Source organism: Antechinus flavipes, chromosome 3 (assembly GCF_016432865.1).
Source record: "Antechinus flavipes isolate AdamAnt ecotype Samford, QLD, Australia chromosome 3, AdamAnt_v2, whole genome shotgun sequence".
In the NCBI taxonomy this organism is placed as follows: Eukaryota; Metazoa; Chordata; class Mammalia; order Dasyuromorphia; family Dasyuridae; genus Antechinus; species Antechinus flavipes.
The window spans coordinates 620,507,952-620,518,817 of record NC_067400.1 but is presented as its reverse complement, the minus strand read 5'-3'; the positions used below and the strand labels follow the sequence as shown (position 1 = coordinate 620,518,817).

The following is a 10,866-nucleotide window of genomic DNA, read 5'->3' as shown; positions in this document are numbered from 1 at the left end:
TCTCCAGAGCTCATTTAGCATGGTGTCTGGTGGAGCCTAATGAAAGCTTGGTTACTGACTGACTGACCGACTGACTGACTGACTAGAGAAAGACCAAAAATGATTCACAACAACAAAAGAGAGATGAACAAAGAAGAGCACAAGTCAATGGTAGAATGAGGTGAACGGGGATAATATTTGTAGAATTTACCCCATTGCGTTGCCTCTATCCCTAAAGAGCAATTAAAATAATGAGAAGTAGCAAAGAAAGGGCTGGTTTTCAGGCCTCAACACAAACAATAATAGCTAGTATTTGTTTAGCATTTTAACAAAGCTCTTTATAAATTTTATCTCATTTGATTTTTGCAACAATTCTGAGTGGGAAGGCTATTATTATCATCCCCATTTTATAGATGAAGAAACTGAGCTAGACAGAAATTAAGTCATTTGCCTACAGTCATAAAGGCTAGTTAAGTCTAGTCTCAGACTTTTTCCTAACTCTATCCAGAATTCTATCTCTTTTAGCTTTTTACTCTATCTGATCCACTCTGATCACACCCTCAATCAGAACACAATGCCTGGTACACAGTAAGTACTTAATAAGTGCTTATTACTTGGTGACTTGACATGAAGACTCAGAAAGGCCAGGTGGAGTGGTTTAAATTATATTCTTGATTACATGGTAACGTTGGACAGAATCTTAGGGACAAGTTCCAGATTCTTGATTACGTAGTAACTTTGGACAGAATCTTAACGGAGAACTCCAGGTTCTTAAAATGAAGCATTTTTCTTGGTCAATCTCCAATTCTTTGGACCAGAAGTTTAAGGAGTCAGATTTCTGTCTTGCTCCAGACATGAAGAAGTCCCAGGGAGTCCACGGGGGAAGTATGAACAGCTACCATGAGCATGGATCCTGCTCAGTTCTTCCTCATTACATCCCGAATCCAACCCAAGTATTTGCACACTTTGGTGTAGACCCCTGGTTTGGTTGTGGTGTCACAGGGGACATCACCCCATGAGACGATACCCTGCAGAGCTCCCCCACAGACCAGGGGTCCTCCTGAATCACCCTGTGGGAAGAAAAGGCAACAAAAAGAAAGCTGCGGTCGTGACCTTCCTCCAACCACATCCTCATGCCCTACTTCCACTCCCCTCATATCCAACAGCCCAATTCCAAGTCCATCACCACTCTATCCCTACCTCATCCCCATCCCCATTGCCACTCATCCTCAAGTCCAAACCCACCAAGCCTAAACCCCTTCCCGGCTGCATCCTCATTTCCTTCCCCACAGAACAGCCTTCCCAGTCTCTCCCAGGATGAATAGAAGCTCCAGAGCTCAGACCTCACACGAATCAGTGCCTCCTCCCTCCACGCCGGCGCACACCATGGTCTCTGTCACCTGCCCTCGATAGTCCGTGTTACAAGAAGCAGTCGGGAGGATGCTGATGTTAGCGCAGTGCAGAGTGTTTGGGAGCTTCACCTTGGGTGTAGCAGCTAGGAAGGGACCCCAAGTTTAAACCTCCATTCCTGTTCCCAAATTGGGATGTCTCCTCCCACTTCTCCAGGACTACACCTCCAACCAGGTATGGATATGATATCATCCCGATCTTTTGTAAAGTATTTCAGGCCCCAGGACTTTTAGGAAAGGCCCTTCCCTGTGACCTAAGGGTTAAGGGCCATAGTTCACCCTAACTTGAGGGACTCAGAAGTCTTTGTCTATGTCTACAAGGCATTTGATCACCCAAACTTACAGTTTAACCCTAGGTATGCCAGGTAGATCCTCTGCCCTACTGTATTCAGAGCTGAACCACTCTGAAGATGGGTGACCCATCTATCTGGTCTTTCCACAATTTGGAATCTCTGTGGACATCAGCTCCTTCCCTTCCCCAAGTCCGGACCCCTCTACAACTTGGGGTCCCCAAGGATAGTGCTCTTTTCTGCTTTCTAGCATCTTATTAACTCGGGCATCCGAATCTGCAGGGCCCTCCTCCTCCTTTCCATGTACCTCGGTCTCCCTGGGCACCTTGGCTGCCATTTTTGAATTCAGCCACCAGACCCCAGCCGGAGACCACGCACTGCTCCCCTTTCCGGGGACAGCGGGTGGGCAAGGCCACGGGCCGGATACTGTCCGAGAGGCAGACCGGTCGGTTGAGGCGTAGGAGCATGATGTCATCGTGGTGGCCACGTTTCTCGTAGCGAGGGTGGGGGAAAGCGTGGGCCACTCCACGCAGCTGCTCCACTCCATCCCACAAACGCAGGTTGTGCTCCCCAAGCCGGACCCGTATCTTGCTGTGAGACAAATCAGGTGACCAACCGGTGGCCGGCCTGATCCCCAGGCCTGGCCCACTTAGGGATCGGTGAGTGCAAATCCCCTTTCCCCTTCAGGACTCCAGACCCCTTCATCCCTAAGTCCCAGCTCCCTTAACTGACTAGTCCAGTTTCACATCTCTGACTTTGAAACCCACTCATCTCCCACACTGATAAAGGACCAGGGAGTCCTGGTTATCTCCCCACCATGGTCCCAGGAAGCCTGCCTGACCTCCTTCCCCTAATTCATACCACCTCAGGAGCCTAAATATCCCTAATACTGCCCTTCTTTTTGGAGACCAAAACATTTCAATCCCCCAAAATTCTGTCCCACAATCCACTTCACCTCATCTACCCATAAATCTGTGTCCTAGAGTCTCACTGTCCTTCTCAGGAGCCATAGACAAAGGACACGAGTTTAGAGAGGGAGAAGAATCTTCAATATCATCCAGTCCAATCATGCCATTTTACAGATGGGGAAAGCTGAGATTCAGATCAGTTATTTCCCCATGGTCCACCAGCCAATTAGTGGCAGACAGAGCTAACATGAGAACCCAGTACTCCTGTCCCCAATCTCTATCCACTTGTGGACCCAAGCCTCCAGATCCTCTGGTATCTGCCCTCCTCCTCCCCCCACTAGAGACCAGACCCCAGTATCCATACCCTGTGTTGCAGTGGGCTGCAGTGAGCACCCACTGGTTGGAGATGAGGGAAGCCCCACAGTTGAAGCGACTCCCTTCAAAGAGTGCCACCTGCCATGGCTGGGAGTGGGGACGACACTCCTCCCCACCTATGACCTTGTCATTGTCCTGTGATACTTGAGGAGGGAAGGTCTGGGGTCAGTAAGGACAGTGACAAATCCCGGTCACAGAACAGTCACATAAGGACAAAAGCCAAGCCCTTGGGATGTGGCTTCTGGACATCCCACAGCCTCAAACCTAAGGCATGATTTCCAGCATCTTTCCATCTTTCCCAGGAATTTCCCAGAGAGCTTGCCATATTTATTTTTAAAAGGCACTCTGCTTTTTTTTTTTTTTTAAAGAAAAGCCCTTCACTTCCTAACAGCTTCCAATCCAATTTTGCTTTCTTTCCCCTTTTGCTCTCTAGGGACCCAAGATGAGGAATCGAAAACCACTGTTTCATCCCCAAAGCCCGTTATCCCGATTTATAATGAAGCTGTAAAAGGTTGAAACTCTTGAGTTCATGTACTGAGGTCAGACCCACTTAAGGCTAATTACCGATTGGACACTACTCTATAAGCATATGCTGGAACATGGCCCTTCCCACTATCCTGTGCTGGCTCGATAATTGGTGTATACAGAGAATTGTAGGAGGGACTGGGGAGTGGAGTAAGATCAGCCAGGGTCACTTTGGCCATAGACGAGGAAGAAGGAGGTCGTGGAGATCCTGTGTCTATCCAGTTCACTCCTACCTCTAAAGACCAAGAATAAAGACCAAGGACTTTTGCTTATCCTGACTCCGGCTGATTCTAGGGTATCCAGGGGGGTAACTTGGTCTTCACATGAAGCTATTGCCAGATTTCCCAACTAACACCTTCCTATCCCATCCCATAGATCCAGACGCTTCCCATCCTGAATCTAAGCCCCAGCTCTCTTCTTTTCACTTTGCTCCTCTTCTTCAGTATTTGGACCAGCAAATGGTTTTTTTTAAAGAAAGGAGGAAGGAAGGAAAGAAAAGGAAAGAGCTTTCATTGAGGAGGACTCTTGCACAAAGAGACAGAGATGTGGCCAGCTACAGAACGCCCAAGATCTTGTACAAAATCCCATGAGTTTGCACACAAATGGAATATTTGTCATGGTCATAGCACATCCATGATCATATTTGATTCTGAATTTAGCCAAACATGGATGTGGTCATGCCCACTCAAAGTCATTTCCAGTGAGGGGTACAGAAGCCAAGGGAATGGCAATGGAAAAGCAGACAAGGTGGCACATTGGAAAGAGCTCCCCAAGAAGTCTAGTCACCTCTGACCTTCAAGTCCCCATCTGTCAAATGAAGGGGCTGGACTCATTCCCTATAAGATCTCTTATCATGAGATAATATCAATACCCTGATAAGGCCAGACAGTTCTTCAACACAGAATCCCAGGTGTTATATACATGAATGTACGTAGAGATAAAAGGCACCCAGTCCGAGTTAGAACTGACAGATACCATAGAAGCTATCATACAAGATGTTAGAGCTGGAAGAGTCCTGAGAAGAGAACATCAAAATGGGAGGGGACACAGAGACCCTGCTGCAGAATGTCTGACCTGTGGGAGATCTTGGAACAGAACTGGGCGGGAGAAGCTTAGAACACGGAATGTCAGGAGGGATGCTAGAATAAAGAATTTAAGAGCAGATGAGTCGTAAGAATATGTATCATGAGAGCCGAGGAAGATCACAGAAGATAGAAAATTAGCTGTGGTAAGTGGGAGAAACCTTGGAGAACAGCTAGTTCCTCCCCTTCATTCTGATAAAGAAACTGAGGCTCAAAGTGAAAAACTAAGGTTACTCAAGATCACAAAGGTAGAACAGAGCGTCAGCACTAGAAAAGGGGCCTCTTGACTCCAAATCCAAGATGCTGCTTCCTGGACAATGGTTTCAGAATCTGTCACATGCCTACATAGTAATGAATATGAAAGACTATAGATATGAAACATGTATGTGTGTGTGTGTGTATATATATGTGTATATATATATATATGTGAAAGGCATATGTTCGTGTGTATATATGTATATATGAATGACTATGGGCATGTATGTATATATACATATGAAAGACTTTATACACACATACATATACACACTTACATTTATACATACATATATGAAAGGCCATGGCGCAAAAGGTCATGGGAAACACACAGCAATACAGAGCCTGCAGTCAGAAACACAAGAACTTGGCTGAAACATCAGCATATGGGGGACCTATGATTTCCTTAGTGTATGAACAAATTCCCTCCACATGGTCTAGGACAGGGGTCCTCAACCCTTTTAAATAGGGGGCCAGTTCACTATCTCTCAGACTGTGGGAGGGCCGGACTATGGTAAAAACAAAAACTTTGTTTTGTGGGCCTTTAAATAAAGAAACTTCATAGCCCTGGGGAGGGGGATAAACATCCTCAGCTGCCGCATCCAGTCCGCGGCCGTAGTTTGAGGATCCCTGGCACTCTAGGAGGTACATAGAGCTCCATCCTTTAGACCCAGAGAGGCCTCGTGACAGCCAGTACACGTCAGAAGTGGGATTTATTTAGGCATTATTGACCCCAGGCACCCCAGTGCTTCTCAGCATAGAACGGTAATAGCTGGATGGGGCAGGAGCCTGTTTCCAAGGTAGAATCTCAGTTATGTCCCATGGTCACTCTGGGCCGGAGAATGCCCCGAGGAAGGGGGCCCTCCTTTATCTCAGAGCTGGGCGGAACGTTAGGGAATGGGGAATCTGAATTGTAAAGACTGTTCACAACCTTCCTATTTCCAAAGTGATCCAGTTGTGAACAAAATGCAGCGAAGTCATAGAAGGGGCTGGGGCTGACCTGCACAGGAGGGGGGGTGAGAGAATAAAGGTGAGAGGGAAGCACTCCAGAGTGTGGGGCTTTGTCTTCATGTCTGTAAAGGGGCTCTCTTAGCAGAGGGAAGATACTTGTTTTGCTTTGCCCCAGACGAATGAACTGGAGCAAGGGGGGAGCTTTTGCAGAGTCAGACTTCAATTGGAGGGGAAGAAAAAGTTCCTAACACTCAAAAAACATCCAACAATGGAGCAAACTGCCACGCGGGATAGTGAGCTACCTGGCCCTAGAGGTCTTCAAATGTCGTCTACGTGACCCATTTACACACACCACAGGCTTGAGCAACAAGAAGACAGAGGCAGGGATATGTAGGCACAGGTGCAGAAGGCAGCAGATGAAATCAATACAGACACATGAGTAGAAACTAGATGTAGTTATCCAAAATCACAGACATGCATTCACGTACATAACTGTGGGTACATAGTCTGAGAGGCCGGGTGGAGCAGTGGAATAATGTTGGATTGGGAGTCGGAGGACCTGGGTCAAACTCCTAGCAGTGTGACCTGGGACAAAATACTTCAACTCTGGGCATCGGAATAATGAGGAGGGTGATGGATTCTGGGGTCCCTTGGAGCATAAATCTTATTGTTCCCTGGCCCAATTCCAGGTCCCATCTTCTTGACTAGGGCCCTCACCTCCACCTCCTCCCCACAGAAAGCTTGGACTCCACTCCTGGAACCTTTGGCTCTGATAGGGGACCTTTAGCCCTTACTTGCAAGGCCCAGTCCTTCATCACATTCCCCCTATATTTCCAAGCTCTCCTTTACATGTGGTCTTTTCCAACTAGAAGATAAACGCTTGTAAGTCACAGATTGGTTTTACTCTTCTTTGTATTCATTGTCTGGAATAGAGTAGGTACTTAATAAATTGTCTCTCTATTCATCTATCTATCTACATAGCTATCTGTATATCTATCTATTTCTCTCTCCATCTCTCCAAATCTTTCTCTATCATCTATCTACCCATCTATCTCTTTATTCATCAATCTTTCCTAATTTATCATTTATCTATCTCTATCATCAATCCATCCATCTAATTATCTATCCATCTGTCTGTCAGTCTCTTTCTAATTATCTGTCTGTCTGCTCCTTTTCCTCTGCCTATCTATCCATCCATCTCTTCAAATCTATCATTTATCTGTCATTAATCCATCCATCCATCCATCTTTCTATCAATATCACAAAATCTATCATTCACTTATCTCAATCATCCATCTAACCATCCATTATCCATTCATCTATCTGTCTGTCTGTCTTTCTATCACTCTCTCAAAATCTATCATTTATCTATTCCAATCATAAATCCACCCATTCATCTACCCAGCTATTTATCTATCCATCCATCCATGTCTCAAAATCTATCATTCATCTATCTCAGTCATCCATCCAACCATCCATCTATCCATTCATCTATCTATCTCTCTGTCTTTCTATCACTCTCTCAAAATCTATCATTTATCTATTTCTATCATAAGTCCACCCATTCATCCACCCAGCTATTTATCTATCCATCCATCTCTCAAAATCTATCATTAACTATCTCTATCATCAATCCATTCATCCATCCATCTATTTATCTTCTGTCTGTCCATTCATCTCTCAAAATCTCTCATTTATCTATTGCTACCCGCAATCCATTCACCATATCTATCTATCAACCTCTACCTGTCTGTCTCAGTCTCTGACATGATCCTATGAGCATGTAAGGTCACACGCTTGGACACATAAGGCCACAAATATCTCTGTAACTGTGACTGTGTCTAATTAGGGACTCAGTGACCAACAACACAGTCACAGTCATGGAACCAGAGCTACAGTGGCAGCCACAGCCTCGACCACACAGACACAGCCGCACTTGCCCATCTCTGAAGGTGTGGCTCCAGGTCACAGACTCAGTCACAACACAATCCAGGCCCTCTTCTCACCTGTGACTGTCAGGAGGCAGAAAAAGGTGAGGAGCCGATGCATGGTGGGTCAGGGCCTTGGCCTTGACTCTGGGTAAGGAAGGAGAAATGGAATGCTGGGGAGTGGAGGAAAGGGAATGGGCCCTTCCTCTTCTCCCCTCCCCTGGAGCTCCCAGCCCTCCCTCCTTCCAGCTCCGGAGACATCATTGCTATTGAAATCATAGCACATTGGTGCTGGAAGAACCCTTGGAAACCAACCCTTCTGAGCTCCTCTTTCAACAGAGGCGGTGAATGAGGCCGGGAAGTGGCAAGGGTGTGAGCCAAGCCGAGTTCTAGGCTCCGTTTTGGAGACTTTCTCCAGGGAACCACATGCCCCTCAAGGCCTCATTCTCTAAAGTAACCGTCTCAATTCCCAAAATCTGTAGCACAGATACCCTCTATCTACCCTTCCCTCTTCTCCTTCCTCTTCCAGAAGAGGGTCTCTTCTCTGATGGCCAGAGGGATTTCCAGCTCTCCTTCTCCAGGAATCCCTCCAAGAATCATTCAGCCCTTGCAGAAATGTCTGTCAGCCATGCTTTGGCTCGGGGCCTGGGAGCAGTGGCCCCGTCTCACTGGAGTCCCTTGGTGCCTTCTCCCCACCGTCCCTGAATTCTGCCCCTCTGTTTTCAGGGCCTCACCTGATCGGAGGCGGGAGCAGTCTGGGGCAGGTGGCTCAGGCTCAGGCTCAGGCTCTGTCTGCTCAGGAAGGGGGAGGCAGGTCCTGAGATGCCCAACTTTATAAGTTCCTGAGCCCCACCCAGATTTAGAGGGGTAGGTAGGAAGGAAGACAGTGGTAGGGGCCCAGTTTATAGGTGGTGACGCCTCAGCAGGAGGGGGGCAGGCTGGGCCGGCCATAATGAGCGTTTATGAGACTGGCGCTTTTGTTCCGCGTCCTCAGTTAGATTTTTCCACCACAGGCCACTCCAGTCCATCCCAGAGCCTGGAGCAACGATGAGTCTATGGGGACAGAGCTTAGAACTGAAGGTTAGTGAATCAAGAACCTCAAACTCCCCAGAAATCAAGATTTTCTCAGCCATCACAATTTCCCATTCAACCCAACAGGAGTCCTCTTTCCATCTCCAACAGTAGCCAGTAGGTCGCCTCCTTGCACACCTCCAGAAGTACGTTTATTATCCAACAAGGCAATTCACTCTATTTGGGACCATCTTTAATTGTGGAAAAACTAGTCAGGAAGTCAAAAACCATTCATGAAGTCCTCCTATGCTGAGCACTGAAGATCCAAAGGCAGACAGTCCTTGTCCTCCAGGAGATCGCAGGACAACATGCAAATAACTAGGAACAAAAAAGTTGTAGTCAGGATCAATTAGAATAAAGGACATTGATACAGGGAAGCTAATCAAGGCCTGCTATAGAATCCTTGACAGCTGGTGATCCAGCATCTAATGATGGTTCCTCCAGAAGTCAGCCTCTATTAAAACAAACCACATCATCCCACAAGCCTCCCCTCACCTTCTGCTCCCCTGGACATTGTTCCTAATTCACAAGGAACAGGGCCAAAGTGTGAAATCTCTGCTGACCTGAATCAAGTATGACCAATCAATCAGTGAGTCAAAAAATCTATTTAGTGCTTCCTATGTTCCAAGTCAATGGTTTTCCCCAGTTTCTTCAACTTAAATCTAAAATTTGCAGTAAAACATTGAGATGGATAAATAGTGTCATGGATACAATAAACATGAAGTTGAATAGACTTTGAGGGATAGTGAAGGACAGAAGGGCCTGATATTATGGTTTGTAAGGTCACAAAGGGTCAGACAAAACTGAATGACTGAACAACAACAAAAGTGCACCAGACATTTTAATAAGCACTGGAGGTTTAAAGAAAAAGGTAAAACATCCCCCACTGTCAAGGGCTACGTTCAAAAGGGAAGACCGTATGTAAATAGTTGATATATACCTAAGAAATTCAGAAAAGATGGAAGGTAACCCCATAGAGAAAAAGCAGAATTCTAGCTAAGCCTTGAAGGAAACCATAGAATCCCAGAGCAGAGAAGAGTTGTACTTCAGGATATGGGACAACCAATCATAAATCAGGACCATTGGGACAAGTCTGACTTTTTATTCCCCCACTTAACCCTTCATGTGCTAGAAAATGGCCATTGGGTCACCCAAATGGCCTCTTTTTCAGTTCTCTTCCTTTCCTTGTTATCTTATTCCAAGTCAATGATCATTGAGTCTCAGGGTTGGGGTTGAAGTAGGTTCCATCTCCTCCTGGTACTCACTCCATCAGCACAATTCATTATTTCTTTCTAATCTATGGGATTTTTTTTGCCCATATCTTTCCATCATTTCTTCATGGAAGGCTCTTGAAACCTTCCTGATTCTTGGTTCATAAATGGAATGTGTCACATGTAATCTGTCCCTTATTTATCCTTCACTTTCACTCACTACATGGCTGACCCACCTGGCTTTCTGGTAACACCTGTCCTTGGTGGCTTTTATTAAACTTTTATTGCACTTCTTCCATGCAATTCCTTGGTGATAATATCTCTTAATCCTGTTTATACCTGTCATGTTTCTATTGCCTTGTATAAACTGAAATTCTAGCCCTTATAAGATCCTAGTAGAGTGGTGCGGTAGATAAGATATTACACTTGGTATCTGGAAGAGCCAGAGTCAAATCATTTCAGACACTTACTGTGGGCATGTCACTTCATCATTTTCTGCCTCAGTTTCCTCATTCATAAAATGAGGAGATTGGATGCAATGACCTCTGAAATCCCTCCAGCTCTCAATGATTCTATAACTTTGCCACAGAGAATCCACCCATATAATTGAGGGCTTTCCTCATTGCTCTTGTTATCATGAGTATACTAATGGATCACATGACCTATTCATTAGTTACCCCTCATTCTTCGAACCTTCCAAAATTACAAAACAGATACTTGCTCTGTAATGTATATTTTTGCTAACATTTTCTCTTCAAACCTCCCCCCCACCTCCATCATTCTTTAGGAACTCCTCATATGTAATCCACTACCAACTCCCACCCACTGTGGAACTCTCCATAGTCTTCTGGCTTCCACTTATTGCCCATTCTTTGAAAATAG

At 45.8% G+C, this 10,866-nt stretch overlaps 1 protein-coding gene across 1 annotated transcript; it reads right to left on the bottom strand.

The window, feature by feature from the left end:
• Positions 1–665: 665 nt before the first annotated feature.
• LOC127557580 (kallikrein-15-like) lies at positions 666–7,823 on the bottom strand. The gene is made up of 5 exons (XM_051990890.1): positions 7,781–7,823; positions 2,951–3,104; positions 1,998–2,269; positions 1,323–1,471; positions 666–1,049 (listed from the first exon to the last, which is right to left on the bottom strand). Exons 1-5 carry the CDS (start codon positions 7,821–7,823, stop codon positions 897–899), a joined length of 771 nt encoding a protein of 256 aa, XP_051846850.1. The 3' UTR covers positions 666–896.
• Positions 7,824–10,866: the final 3,043 nt, after the last annotated feature.

Bases quoted from the DNA above. Each gene is read 5' to 3' on its own strand.
- LOC127557580 (XM_051990890.1), bottom strand. From the start codon at position 7,823: ATGCATCGGCTCCTCACCTTTTTCTGCCTCCTGACAGTCACAG. The intron at 2,270-2,950 runs GTATGGATACTG...TTTGTCTCACAG, and splicing joins GCAGCCCACTGCAACACAGG to CAAGATACGGGTCCGGCTTG. The intron at 1,472-1,997 runs AGGGAGACCGAG...CCTTCCTAGCTG, and splicing joins AAATGGCAGCCAAGGTGCCC to CTACACCCAAGGTGAAGCTC.